Source organism: Peromyscus maniculatus, chromosome 4, assembly GCF_049852395.1.
Source record: "Peromyscus maniculatus bairdii isolate BWxNUB_F1_BW_parent chromosome 4, HU_Pman_BW_mat_3.1, whole genome shotgun sequence".
Lineage (NCBI taxonomy): Eukaryota > Metazoa > Chordata > Mammalia > Rodentia > Cricetidae > Peromyscus > Peromyscus maniculatus.
The window spans coordinates 108,645,172-108,659,844 of record NC_134855.1 but is presented as its reverse complement, the minus strand read 5'-3'; the positions used below and the strand labels follow the sequence as shown (position 1 = coordinate 108,659,844).

Sequence of the window (14,673 nt, the reverse complement as noted above, 5' to 3'; positions counted from 1 at the left end):
TTCTCAACTGATACCTCTGCCTGGAAACTCTGCACTGTTTCATCTTCAAGCAGGAACTTTGCATCAGCAATGACCAGATCATTAACCCGACACACCAGGTTGTGTTATCACTTTAAATCAGTATTTAGAAACGCAAGTATTTCTTCAGCAGTTATAGACAGAAATATAAAAATATGTGCCAAAATACTTGTTTTTTAAACTTACAAAAAACCTAGAAAATTATTATGAACCCTTAATACCCACAAACCAACTCTCAATAATTACCAGCATCTATTTTTATTACATCTATCCTGCCAATTTTACTTTTTTTTTTAAAATTAATTTTAAAATGTGAGCTGGAGGGATAGTTCGGTGGTTAAGAGTGCTTACTGCTCTTACAGAGGACCTGGGTTGGTTCCTCTTCTGACCTCCTCTAGTACCTGGTCCACATATATACTACACTCACCTACACACAAAATAAAGTAGTATTTGTCAAAAAATGTAGGAGCCTGCCAGGTCTGTGGTGGCACATGGCTTTACTTACAGCTGAGGCAGAGGCAGGCAGATCCCTGTGAGTTTGAGGTTAGCTTTGACTGTAGAGTGAGTTACAGGCTAGGCAGAGCTATATAGAGACTGTCTCAAAAAAAAAAAACCCACCCACAAACAAACAAACAAACAAACAAAAAATGGGGGAGCATCTGGGCATCAGGGTGCATGCCTGTCACCCCAGCTAACCCAAGCACTAGGGAGGATGAAGTAAAAGGATCAGGAGTTCCAAGTCATCCTTTCCTACACAGCAGGTCTGAGGTCACCATAGGCTACCAGAGACCCGGTCTCAGAACAAAACAAAACAACTAAGGTAGGGCCTGGGCTGAGAGAAAAGTTGACGGCAGAGCCTTCACCTGGATGAGAACATGGGTTTAAATCTCCAAATACAAAGAATGTAGGTACTAGAAATCCAGCTCACTATAACAGCACTTGCCCAACACCTGGAAGGCTCTAGGTTTATCAATATTTGAAAAATAAGGTGCATACCTTTAATCCCGGCACTCCGGAGGCAGAGGCAGGCTGATCTCTGTGAGTTCGAGGCCAGCCTGGTCTACAGAGCGAGATCCAGGACAGGCACCAAAACTACACAGAGAAACCCTGTCTCGAAAAAACAAAACAAAACAAAAAATTAAATAAATAAAAGTTAAAAAAAAAAGAAAGAAAATATTTGGGGGAGAAAAAAAAAAGCCGGGCGGTGATGGCGCACACCTTTAATCCCAGCACTAGGGAGGCAGCGGCAAGCGGATCTCTGTGAGTTCGAGGCCAGCTTGGTCTACAGAGCGAGATCCAGGAAAGGCACAAAGCTACACAGAGAAACCCTGTCTCGAAAAAAAAAAAAAAAAAAAAAAGAAAGGAAGGAAGGAAGGAAGAAAGAAAGAAAAGAAAAAGAAATGACAAAATATGCAAAACTTACAGAAAATAACGCAGTAGATGCCTAAACTACAGTATTAGTAGGATATTAACACTCACGTTGCCTTTTTCAATGTTCAAGAGGGCCTTCTACCAACCTACAATCCCGCTTAACTGATCCCCTTACCCACCCCCACTTTCTTTCTTTAAGGGTTGGTGTGTCTGTTTTGCAGGCATGTATATCTGTGTGCAACGTGCGTGCTCGAGGCTCGAGGATCTCTGAAGAGGGGCATCCGATCCCCTGGAACGGAGATCACAGAAAGTTGTGAGTCACCGTGCGTGTGGGTGCTGCGATCCGAACCCGGACCTTCTGGGAGCGCAGCCAGTGCTCTGAACCCCAGACTGGCCTCCCTGGGGCTGTATAGCCAAAGACGACCTTGAAATGCTGGCCTCCGGGTCTCCACTTCCCGGAGAGCGCTGGGGAGACTGGCACGGGTGGCAGCCGGGACCTGCCAGTTAACCGAGGCCCGGGTCACCCCGGGGCGGGGGCGGGGCACGGCGTGCGGCTGGGCCGAGCGTACGGGAGTGGGCGGGGCCTGGCGATCCGGGTCCCGCGGGCGCGTCGGCTTCCCGGCGAGGCTGTCTGCCGTCATGGTGGGGCCCTGGGTGTACGTGGCGGCGGCGGTTCTGCTCACCGGCCTTATCCTCTTCCTGACGCGCAGCCGGGGCCGGGCGGCAGCAGGTAGGCGGTGCCGCCGTCCCCGGGCCGAAGGAGTCCGTTTCTCAGGGTTCCTGGACTTGGGTAGGGCCCTGGCGTCGCGACCCGTGCGCATGCCCTGACGGGCCGCGCTGTGCTGACGAGGAGCTGGTGCGCGGGCCGCACGACAGCTCTGCGCACGCGCATGTGGATGCACTCGCAACCAGTGCGGAGCCCAGGGTTAGGGACTCGACCCGGGAACCGAGCCTGCCCTTCTGCTCTTGCATCAATAGGAGAGGCTGCAGGTTTTCTACTCCTGCCCAGTGTGTTCTGCCTCCTAGGCATTGGAGGGCGAGGCAGCCGCAGGAAGCTCCTGAAGGCATCTCCCTCCCCGCCGAAGGAGCCACCCATGCTGCTTGGCCTCCCCTGCACCAGGATCAGAAGGCCATGTCATTGGCCTGGCACAAAGCAGTCTTCCTTACAGACACTTCATGTATACTTAGGAAGTTTCTGTATGTCTCTGATGCCAGACCCCCATAAGCTACTTCAGAGCACCTGTGTCCCAGGGGCAGAAGAGAGAAAAGCTCAGGGAAAGCTGGTAGCCAACAAACCTTCCAGGGAGGGGAGATTCAGCCCCTGACTGTGAAATGTGCTCTCTGGTTGGAGTACCCTTATAAAATTATAGCATAGTATCAAGCAAGAAGTAAATGCAATCTTGCAGTGCGCTTCGAGTGAGTTCTGTAAACCTCAGGGTTGAGAGTATCCTAACAGGTCTCCCGCAAAGGGCAGGGGAGTGAGTTCATAGGAAATAAAGGTATTAAAGCGGGTAGGAACTGAGGAATAAGCTTGTAGCATCAGACCTAGGCATAAGTAATAAAGGCCTTGACCGACCGAAGTTGGAACAGTGTGCTGTGGGCAGCAATAGTCTGGAAGGAGGTTGAGCAGAGGATGAGACTCCCAAGATGCTGTTCCTCCACTATCGAGAGGATGGGCTGCCTGACCGTGTTGTGGTTCCTCCCTCCCGGAAGCTGGTGGAGAACCGCTGCACGCGGAGGAAGAGCGGGCAGGAGCAGGCCAGGTAGCCCAGCCTTTGCCCCGGGAGTCTGAGGAGCAGAGAACTGGAGGCCGGCCCCGGCGTCGGAGGGACTTGGGCAGCCGTCTACAGGCCCAGCGTCGAGCCCAGCAAGTGGCCTGGGCAGATGTGGATGAGAACGAGGATGAAGCTGTTGTTCCAGGTGAGAGGGCCCAGCCTGGGGGAAGGAGGCAGTATTGAAGGGGTTAATGAGTCCCCCAGACTAGATATGGGCAAGGAGCATGAATCCACAGTGTAAGGACATTTAGTGGTGGAACCAGAGTCTTTGGTCCTCAAAGTCAACATTTCTTAGTTCAATCCCTACTCCATTGGGCAGTCCCCCTCTTCATCTTGGTTCAGTGGGATTATCTGTAACCCTAGAATAAATGCTTGGAAATAGAGATGTTTCTGTTGACATGTACGTCTGTATGCTAGCTACTGGAACTCTCACAAAGTCCTTAGGATTATGGAAAAGAATGTCTCCTCTCTGGTACTTGAAGTCTGGCTTCAATATGAAGAAGAGGTTGCTAGACCTTGTTCAGAATTTAGGCGAATTTGGGACTTTTGCCTTGGTATTATTAGCCCCTTTGGCTTAAAAAGAGCCCTTTAGTGGATGTGTGGTACATACTTATAATTCCTGCACTCAGAAGACGGAGGCAGGAACATGACAAGTTTCAGGCCAACCTGGGTTATATAGCTGTTTCAAAAACAGCAAAGAGGCCTTCTCTTCACTATCCTTCCTGTCTCAAATTTTGGTCATATACTCCGAGGTTCAGGCATCAAAGTATTATTAATTTTCAGCTGGCCCTGCAACAGTCCTAAGGTTGGGGTTACTTTTTCAGTCTGGCTCTGTTAAGACAAAGGGAGAATCCTAGCTGAAGGAGCCCATCAGTTCCTAACTAGAACATGGAAGGTGTTGAATTTATGGTTGGAATACGTTTACCCACAAGGCCATCCTTCCCTGGAAGGTTTGGCACAGAGACAGAAATCAGGGACCTCTGCAGGTACAGACACCTGCAATCCACAAACGTTCAGGTGTTGGCATCTTCTTACAGCTGTGCAGTATCTAAAGTCTCATTTGTCGCCATGGCCTTCCAACTCCCCAAGTCCATATGCGTATGTTCTCACACCCACACTTGTGTGTGATGCACATTTGTGGTAGATGTTTCTGAAAGGCAGAGGTGGGTAGAAACCACACTCCACCCTCGCCAATCCATCTCTTGAGGAAGGTGATTGGGGTGTCCTTTCTGTCTGGGACTTAAGTTGTTTTTGTCTGGCCATACCCAGCCCAGGAGGAAGAAGGCGTTGAGAAGCCAGCAGAAGCTCACCCAACAGGGAAAATTGGAGCCAAGAAACTACGGAAGCTAGAGGAAAAACAGGCTCGAAAAGCCCAGCGTGAGGCAAGCACGGGGATGGGGCATAGCTCCCGAGGGTGGGAAAGGGCCCAGCCTTTTGTGCCCATGACAGACTGCCCTTGGGGTTCATTTGCTGCCTACCTGACCTTGTCTATTGCAGTCTTAGCCTATATCCTAGCATGGGGGCGGGCAAACTAGCCAGAGGAAGGGGAGACGTACCTATAGAAACTTCTCTCCAGGCAGAGGAGGCTGAACGTGAGGAACGGAAACGCCTGGAGTCCCAGCGCGAGGCGGAATGGAAGAAGGAGGAGGAGCGGCTTCGCCTGAAGGAAGAACAGAAGGTGAGACCCACTCCAGACACGTGTGGGCTGACCCATCATTACCCAGCCTTCTAGATAGTTCCCGGGGCACTGGGTGCCGTGGTGGCTCACACCCGTAATCCCAGCACTCGAGAAGCTGAGGCCGGAGATCCTTGAGTTCAGGGTCAGCTTGGATTAACTAGCTGCCTCCTGTCTCCAAAACAGAAGATGGGCTGTGGATCCAGCACAAGGGCCTGCCCTGGTTTATTCTTTCCCCTGGCCTCACCTGTGGAAACACTGTGGGTTTAAACTCTGGAGCTCATTCTGGAGACCAGGCTGACCTCAGACTCAGAGATCCACCTGCTTCTGCCTCCTGAGTGCTGGGATTAAAGGTATGTACATTATGCCTGGCTCTTTTTTTTTTTCATTTTATATGTATGGGAGTTTAAAAAAAAAAAAAAAAAAAGCCAGGCATGGTGGTACATGACCAGCCCAGTACTTGGGAGTCAGAGGCAGGCAGATATCTGAGTTCCAGGACAGCCAAGACTATGTAAAGAGACCCTGTCTCAGAAAAGCAAACAAAACAAACTTTATATGTATGGGTGTTTTGCCTGCATGTATGTCTGTTCACCCTGTCACTGTGTCTGCGCCTGGTGCCCATAGAGGCCAGAAGAGGACGTTAGCACTGGAGTTACAGTTGGCTGTAAGTTACCATGTGGGTTCTGGGATTGGAACCCAGGTCCTCTGGAAGAGTGACCAATGCTCTTAACTGCTGAGCAACCTCTCCAGCCCAGAGCTGGGGATTCTTGTGACTATGAGCTACTAAGGATCGAACCTTTGAGGAACATTGAACGTAGTCAAAGCATCTGGACAGAGAAAGCACTGAAGAGAAAAGGAGATGGAGACACAGGGCAGTTCTAGGTCTCAGGGACCTTGAGGTTATCCAGTCTGTTGAGGGCCTGGCACAGGAGTGGTGCTTGGAGCACTGGAGCCACATAGAACGGTGGTTAATGGCTCCTTGTCTGCCAGATTATTCTAGATCCAGGTTTCCAAGAAAGGGAAGTGCAAACATGTAGGCTACATAAAACAAGAGGGCTCTGGCTGGCTCTGCTCCAGAACCCTGTCTGTCTGGAGGACGCCTGGCCACGGAGGACTGGCAGTGGGAGGCATGAGCAGAGAAAGTTCTTCACCTTGTTCGTTTGTTTTTGGTTTCTCGAGACAGGGTTTCTCTGAGTAGTTTTGGTGCCTGTCCTGGATCTTGCTCTGTAGACCAGGCTGGCCCGAACTCACAGAGATCCGCCTGCCTCTGCCTCCCGAGTGCTGGGATTAAAGGCGCGTGCCCCACCGCCCGGCAGTTCTTTACCTTTGAGCAGTGGTCGTGCCTAAGGTACCTTCAGTGTTCTGGCTCTCTCCCTGTTTGAGGTTTCTCAGCAGCCCCCCTCACGGTAAGATCCTGGCACATTTCTCAAAGCAATAGTAACACACCCTTAAGTGTCACACTTTATTCAGATTTTTTTCTTCCTTTTGGTTTTTTGAGGCAACAGGCTGGCCTCGAACTTGCTGTGTAGCCAAGGATGTCCTTTCCTCCTGTTTCTACTTCCCAAGCCCTGAGAGGAGAGGCGTGCACCATTATGCCTGCTTCAGATGGGAATTGAACCCAGGGCTTAATGTTTGCTGGGCAAAGATGCTACCAACTGAGCTACATATATTCCAGCCCTAGTAGTTTTTTTTTGTTTTAATTTTTTTCCATATTTTATTTTATGTATATGGTGTTTTGCCTGTGTATTTCTTTTTTTTTTTTTTTTTTTTTTTTTTTTTTTTTTTTTTTTTTTTTTTTTTTTGTTTTTCGAGACAGGGTTTCTCTGTGTAGCTTTGCGCCTTTCCTGGAGCTCACTTGGTAGCCCAGGCTGGCCTCGAACTCACAGAGATCCGCCTGGCTCTGCCTCCCAAGTGCTGGGATTAAAGGCGTGCGCCACCACGCCCGGCTCCTGTGTATTTCTTGAAGGCTAGAAGAGGGCATCAGATTCCTTTGGACTATAGTTACAGAATGTTGTGAGCTACCATGTAGGTGCTGGGACTCAAACCCAGGTCCTCTGGAAGAGCAGCCACTGCTCCTAACCACTGAGCCATCTCTCCAGCCTAAGTTTTTTTGTTTGTTTGTTTGTTTGTTTTTTGCAGGGTCATATCTAACGTGCTGTGTTTCATTTACTTATCATGTGTCCTTAGGCTTCTGTGGGATTTGATTGTCGGGTTTTTTTATTTATCCTCTTGATAGCTTTGAAGGGTACTGGGAAAGTACTTGTAGATTGTACCTTGATTTGAATTGACTGATTTTTATTTTTAAGTTTACTTATTTGTCTTTTAGATTAAAAAAATAAGAGCCACCCTATGGGTGCTGGCAACCAAACCTAAGTCCTATGAAAGAGCAGCCAGTGCTCTTAACTGTTGAGACATCTTTCCACCTGGATTTTTATTTTTAATCAATTAATTTTTGGGGGGGTTTTGGGGAAGGTTGTTATTTTTGTTTGTTTTGTTTTGTTTGTGAGACATGGTCTTACTATATAAAGGCAGGCCTCAACTCTGTATAGCACAGGCTGTCCTCGAACTTGTGGTACTCTGCTTTCCTCCACCTTTGGAGTGCCGGAATGACTGGTGTCTGACTTGTGGTTAGAGGGGGGTTAGGTTTTGTTCTTGTTTGTTCCAGTACTGAATACTGAACATGGCCGGTGCATTCCAGGGAAGTGCTCCACTGTTGAGCTGTTACTGTATGCTTTAACTATTTTTCCCATCTCTTCATACTTGTTTGGAAATAAATCACTGTTCTGCTGCCATTTGGAAAGTGGAGAGTTGGCTCTAGATCGAAGGGTCAGTGGGTAAGAGTGTTTACTGCTCTGTTGGAGGGCCAGAATTTGGATCCCAATACCCTTATCAAGTGGCACACAAACACTGGTAACCCCAGCTCAAGAGGTTCTGATGTCCACTTTTGGCCTCCATGGGCAATAGGGAGGTGAACAAAGAGACTAGATGAGCAAAAGACAAGATAGTCTCCTCTGACATGCCCTTTTAATCTGGGCTGCTGCTGGAAGGTGGGCCTGCCCACGTCCGTCAAGGCAGTCAGGTGGGTTCTTCAGGTGAAGCTGTCCACTCGGGTGATTCAGAAGCCAGAGTAGAGTGGGCTGGCTGTGTGCATGGGTAGTAGGAAGTAGAATCTGCTCTTTGTTTGTGTCTGGACATGACCAGGGAGAAGTTGTGGCAATGTTTTCAAGATATTTTTCCTGCATTATCTTCTGAGCGTGGGGCCAGGGGCAGGGCCTGAGCAGCATTGCTGGGCTGATAGGGCTGGTGAGGAGAGCCTGTCTCCGCCTGTTGTTTAGCTTGAGACCCAAGGGCGAGACGAGAGTCTTGACTCAGCACTGTCTCTGGATTGTATGTGCTTGTGTCCTGCAGAGACAGCGGAGACCAGAACAGATGTGAGTGGGCAGCTGCCCCAAATACCTGCCTCTTCGTTCTCTGTGTTCACAGGAGGAGGAAGAGAGAAAGGCTCGGGAGGAGCAGGCGCGGCGGGAGCACGAGGAGTACCTGAAACTGAAGGAAGCCTTCGTGGTAGAGGAGGAAGGGGTCGGCGAGACCATGACCGAGGAGCAGGTGGGCCCACCACTCCTGGGAAACCCGTGCCACAGGGGTAGCGTGTGTTCTGTCCAAGGCCATCCACACCACCTTAGACACTTCGGGCTGTGTACCGAGAAGCAGGTTGGGTGCCTGTAAGTGTAGGCCCTTGTGACTGCAGCCTTGGTCTCAGCAGAGAACGTTGTCCTGTGGTCCCTTAGTCAGGGAGGCTCTACCCCTCATGAGAGCAGGTGATGGGTGAGAACACAAAACAGGCTGCAAGCAGGCAGCATGCAGGTGAGCAGGGAGTAGAGCTAGTTAGGGCCGGGCACACAGCCCTGTGTGTGAGGTAGGGGTGATACTCACTGCTTTCTCTTCCCTCTAGACTCACAGCTTCCTGACAGAATTCATCAATTACATTAAGGTAAGTGGCTCAGAGAACGCTGGTATCTTCTCCTGCCATGTGAGTGTGCATAAGTGTCTATGTGTGCTTTGTATGTGTTCTCAGGACCAAGCAGGGGCTGTCTCAATTAATCCTGGACCGGAATGGGCATGGGGTCCAGAAAGGTTGAGCGACTGGTTCTTGGCTAAGAAAGTCCCTTCCTTCAGACCCAGAAGGTGGGGAAGGACAGTGGTCTGTGTGGGAGGCTCAAGCCTCTGATGGCTTCCTAATTCTTGGTTTGACAGTTCCTCTGCTCTTCAGACCCCACGCTCAATGAGTCATCATGTTTTGAAGTCAATTCACATGTGTTTGCTGTCAGTTCTATCTCACCGAGGTGCCACTGAATTGGAACAGAGGTCCTGTGCTCGGTGGTCCTGCCTGGGAACTCGGGCCTTCAGGAAGAAATAGGATGGTGTTTGCATTGTAACCTAGGACAGTTAGCAGTGTCCCTCCATCATAGCCGCTTCGCAGGCTGCCCTGATGCTGCTCTTGGTTGCATAAGCACATCCTGATCTGCTTTGCTGCTAAGCAACTTCTCTCCCACAAAGGATGCGAGAAGGGGAGAGGTTTTCAAGTGCAGCAGCGCAGAGGTGCAGAGGCAGCCCAGGGAAGGAGTGCAGAGGGAGCGGGGGCGCTGGTGGGGGTGGCATCAGGGCTGCCAGGAAGCTGGGGCTTGCGTAATCCTCCCCCACCTCTCCTAAAAGAGAGCAGGGTTTAGATGTCTCCCAGCAGCAGTGAGGGGCTGGGCACATGTCTGGGGCCCACGATCCCTAAAGGGGAGAATGGGTAGCATCTCCCAGAGGGTTCTGTTCCCTTAGCTTGTGAGCATTCCCCTTCGATGAAGCCCGCACTCTGCCCTGGCACACTGCCCTGGGCAAAGTTTGTCACACTGTCCCGCTGTTGTTAAGAACTTGCTGTCCCTAGCTACACGTCGGGAAGCGGCGCTTCCTTCAAGTGGCTTCCCAGGTGGATCTAGAGGTCAGCTTCAATGTTGCCCTCTTTTCTGCAGAGGCCAGAAGAAAGTTTCCAGGTAGTTCTGGCTCTTGCTTTTGTGGCTCCCTGAAGATTCCTTTTTTGTTTTGTTTTGTTTTTGTTTTGTAGCTCTTGCTGTACTGGAACTTGCTCTGTAGACCAGGTTGGCCTTGAACCCAGAGATCTGCCTGCCTCTGCCTCCTGAGTGCTGGAATTAAAGGCATCAGCCACCACCACCTGGTGAGGTTCCATTCTTGATGTTTTCCAAATTCTTGGAGCTTAGGAATTTGTTCAGCCTGTGCTGGCTTATTCTCTTGGAGCTACCATCTTGAGGAAGGAAGAGGACTTGTGAAATTCATTCCATCCACCCTCTTCCTCACTCCAAGGGATCAGCCCTATAGACAGAATTTCAGAACTGGAAGGTTTCTGCACACAGCTCCCTTCATGTGAACACTAAGGACGTCTGTTCCACTTTCTGCCATGACTAGTTATATCTGTTTGTTCAAATACACTTTTGACCCTAGTAGTACCCTTAGGCCAGATCCTCAGGAACCAGGCACCACAGGAGGTGACGAGGGTCCTGCTCCAAGCTGCTGCTGAGAGCCTAGTGCCTGGTCTGATATAAAGGTAGAGATTGCCGGCTAGATCACCTTGTGTTTGTCCGATCCCTGGTCCAACTGCCTCTGATTGGATCCTTCCCAGCCCTCCCATCCCCACCCCGCACCCCTGCTTGCATATACGGTTTGGCATTCCCACAAGTCACATGCCATATGTAGCCGAGGAGGCGTCACTATGTCATTACTCCCCCAGCTCATTTGCTGTGGGAGAGTTCACGGAAATGCAAAGGACCGCCTTCTCTCAAAGCATATGCTATATGTAGCAAAGGTGGGGGCAGATGCATGTGTAGACCCAGCTGTGACTCCTGCCTGAGCTGCTGGGAACAAGTTTCTCTTGAGGATGTGAGAGCAGCCATGAAACATGGCACTTCCTCCACCATTAGTATGGTTACTTGGCGTGTTTGTGTGGGTGCTCCTATGTGCTGGTGTGTGTGTATAGATATGCACATATTTGGGGGACTTCTGCTATTGTTTGTTCCTCGGGTACTGTCCATCTTTTTTTTTTATCCAAGGAGAGGGGTGATGTATAGTCTCTCACTGGCCTGGAACCCCAAGTAGACTACGCTGGCTGGCCAGTGAGCCCAGTCATCTACCTGTCCCTGCCGTTCCAGCACTGAGGTTCCAAGTGCACGATGTCACCACACCCAGCTGTTTGCTTGGTCTTTAGACAAGTTCTCACTATGTAGACTTGAACTCTGGAGATCCCTCTGCCTCTGCCTCTGCCTGAGTGCATGCACTGCCACTTCCAGTCACCCCCGGCTTCTCTGTGAGTTCTGGGGATGGGGCTCCAGTCCTTGGAAGCACACAAGCTCTTGACTGACAGCCATCTTGCCAGCCCTAGTGATGATTATTTGGCCATTCCAGGTGAGAGGGATGTGCCTCGGACAGTATGAAGAGGATGAGTGAAAAGAGGTGTAGACATGTCAGGACTGTGGAGATCTAGTCTAAAGGGATGGGAAACACACACAAAGGATGAGTGAGTTTCCATGGGCCCTTATGAAAGACCTCAGGCCTGTTATCTTTCCTTTCCTTTTCTGTTTACTTCTGTTCACCAGACAGGCTTTTAGCTCAGGGGTAGGAACTGTCTCTCTTGTTTACTATTTCTTCAACTCCCCCCCCCCTCTTTTAATGTGAGTGAATGTTTTTGCCTCCATGAATGCCCGTGCTCCTGGAGTTCTATGGAACTAGTTATGGATGGTTGTGAGTCACCATGTGGGTGCGAGGAATCAAACCTGGGTCCTCTGCAAGAGTACAAGTGCTCTAACCACTGAGCATCTCTCCAGCCCCATCTCTGCACCTTCCTAACGCTTGTCTGCAGGTCCTCGGCAAACACAGGGCCAGATAAGAGGTTTGGTTTGGTTTGCTTTTCTTTTTCAAAATGGAGTCTTGTAGCTCAGACAGGCCTTAAACTCAATACATGGCCAGAAATGGTCTTGAACTGACCTTCCTGCCTCTAACTTCGAAGTACTGGGATTACAGGCATGTGCCACAACACCTGGCTTAGGTAACCACTTTTTATTTTTAAGAGCTTAAAAACAAAAGGACCCGCCAGGTGGTGGTGGTATAGGCCTTTAATCCCAGTACTCAGGAGGCAGAGCCAGGTGAATCTCTGTGAGTTTGAGGCCAGCCTGGTCTACAGAGTGAGATCTAGGACAGGCATCAAAACTACACAGAGAAACCTTGTCTTGAAAAACCAAAAAAAAAGACCAAAGTTTGGGCTGGCAAGATGGCTCAGCAGGTAAAGGCACTCACTGTCAGACCTCAAGATCTGAGTTCAATCCCTGGGACTCACATGGTGAATGGAGAGAGCCAACTTCTGAGCACTGTCCTCTGACCTACATGTGTGTTCTTGCACGTGTGTACACACACACACACACACACACACACACACACACACACACACACTCTCTCTCTCTCTCTCTCTCTCTCTCTCTAAATCATTTTAAAATGTTAGTTTAAAAAAATGATGTGTGCCGGGCAGTGGTGGCTCACACCTTTTATCTCAGCACTGTGAGGCAGAGGCAGGTGGATCTCTGAGTTCAAGGCCAGCTTGGTCTACAGAGCGAGTTCCGGGACAGCCAGAGCTACATAGAGAAGCTTGTCTCAAAAAACCTATTTAAAAAACAAAACAAAACAAAAAAAATGGTGTGTGTATGCATGTAGAAGCCAGAAGACAGCTTTGGGTGTCATTTCTTAGGTGCCATTGACCTTGTTTTTTTGTTGTTGTTGTTGGTTTGGTTTGGTTGGTTGATTTTCCTAGACAGAGTTTCTCTGTGTAGCTTTGGAGCCTGTCCTGGAACGTATCGACGTTTTTAAACGTATCTTGTTTTTAAAGACAGTGCATCTTACTGGCTTAGAGCTGGCCACATGGTCTCAGCCTCTCCTCTTCTTCCTTTTATCTGTAGCAGTCCAAGGTTGTGCTTTTGGAAGATCTGGCTTTCCATATGGGTCTGAGGACTCAGGTAAGCCCTGGAGCATGGATTAGAATGTAGAATATAGCTAAAAGGTCTGTGTGGCAAGTAGGGGCTGGCCTGAATTTGGTAAGTTGTGATGCCCTCCCAGGCTGTCTCTGACCAAGAGTGAACAGGGTGTAAGAATTTCTTGGCATTCCTGGAATCCTGCATTTCTACAAAGATGAAAAGAACAGGAAAGAAAAAATTTAAATGCCATACTTTAGCCTTCCCTGTGACCACAGCAGCCCAAATGCAGTTACCTCTTGTAACAGGTTCTTTTGCATCAAGACATCTCCACTATTCCTTTTCCACCTTAAAGAGAGCTGGTAGATCCTGGCATCAGACAGAGCCCCTCCACTCAAGAGTCCTCACTGAAGGGAAGCATGGTCACAGCCAGGGGACAAGCATGATAGAGAGGGGGGAGGGGACTGTAGTAGTAGAGGGGCAGTGGGGCTGTGGGCATGGGGACCACAAGACAAGCTCTGAGACTTGTTTTCCTCCTAGGACACCATAAACCGCATCCAAGACCTCCTCAGTGAGGGGACACTAACAGGTGAGAGAATGAGAATCAATTCTGTGCATACAGCCCTGGCCTAGGGGAGTGTGTGACCACCGAAGGCGGCGGGACTTCTTCCAAAGGCCTCATGGCCTCTCCAGGTTGGGAGGGATATGTGATGAGGGACACTGAGGAACTGGACTTGGTTATAAGGAAGACATATAGAAGCCCCGGTCTAAGTATGGAGTAAGGAATATGAAAAAAGCATTGTGTGACTCGCCTACATGGGATTTGATAGAAATCAAATCCCTAGGAAGGGCCAGGCTGACAGGAGAACTGAAAGGAATAAGTGGGCATTTTCAGGTTAGGTAGGAAAGCCCGGGAGGACTCAGTCCTACAACATGCATGTCCCCACAGGTGTGATTGACGACCGGGGCAAGTTCATCTACATAACCCCAGAGGAACTGGCTGCCGTGGCCAATTTCATCAGACAGCGGGGCCGGGTGTCCATCACTGAGCTTGCCCAGGCCAGCAACTCCCTCATCTCCTGGGGCCAGGACCTTCCTGCCCAGGCTTCAGCCTGACTCCAGCCCCTACTTGACTGTATCATGTGGCCTACGTACATCACCGTCCTTACCTGCCGTCTTGGGGCAGGGATGAAATATGACCAGAAAGTTGTGGATTAAAGGCCTGTGAGCACTGCTGAGCTTCTTGTGGCTTGGTGTAGAAGGCCTGGCCTGCGCTCTCAGATAAGCAGTGAAATCTAGACCTCAGGATGTGTCTTAGAGGTGAGAGGGTCCCTTATAAGGTGATTTCATAAAAACAAACAAAAAACCCTGTTACACATTTATTGTATTTGTTTGTGCCCCTCCAGCTCAGCTCCTTGGATGAGTTCCCTTTTTTGGAAAGAGAAAAATGCATATAGGAGAGTCTCTCAGGCTGTACCTCCTCTTAGTTGGGGAAGGAAGTCTCCCCATCTTATTACAGACCCAGGAGTTCTGAGGAGAGCCACGAGCCCTGGGAGAAGAGTTGATGAGAAATGCAAGGGTGGAGGCCTGGGAGCACAGGTTCCTCTTAAAGGGAGGTCTCTGGAACAGAGATTGGTTAGCTCCTTCCAGGCAGGGGGAGGAAGAAGAAGGCCCCTTCGGGCTGGATGTAATTGTTCTGACAGCACATCACATGAACTCAGCCCTGAATCCAAGTGGTATGAGTGATTCCACCCACTGAAGGATACGAGGAACATATGCTCAGAAGTGGGTGTGGGATGGAAGATGCGAGTCTCTTGGA

At 49.8% G+C, this 14,673-nt stretch overlaps 1 protein-coding gene across 1 annotated transcript; it reads left to right on the top strand.

Annotated features, from left to right (window-relative positions):
• Positions 1-1,959: 1,959 nt before the first annotated feature.
• On the top strand, positions 1,960-14,092 carry Ddrgk1 (DDRGK domain containing 1). Its single transcript, XM_006984544.4, has 9 exons — positions 1,960-2,119; positions 3,103-3,309; positions 4,434-4,546; positions 4,741-4,842; positions 8,323-8,445; positions 8,792-8,830; positions 12,843-12,899; positions 13,395-13,443; positions 13,804-14,092. Exons 1-9 carry the CDS (start codon positions 2,029-2,031, stop codon positions 13,968-13,970), a joined length of 948 nt encoding a protein of 315 aa, XP_006984606.1. The 5' UTR covers positions 1,960-2,028; the 3' UTR covers positions 13,971-14,092.
• The last annotated feature ends 581 nt before the right edge of the window (positions 14,093-14,673 follow it).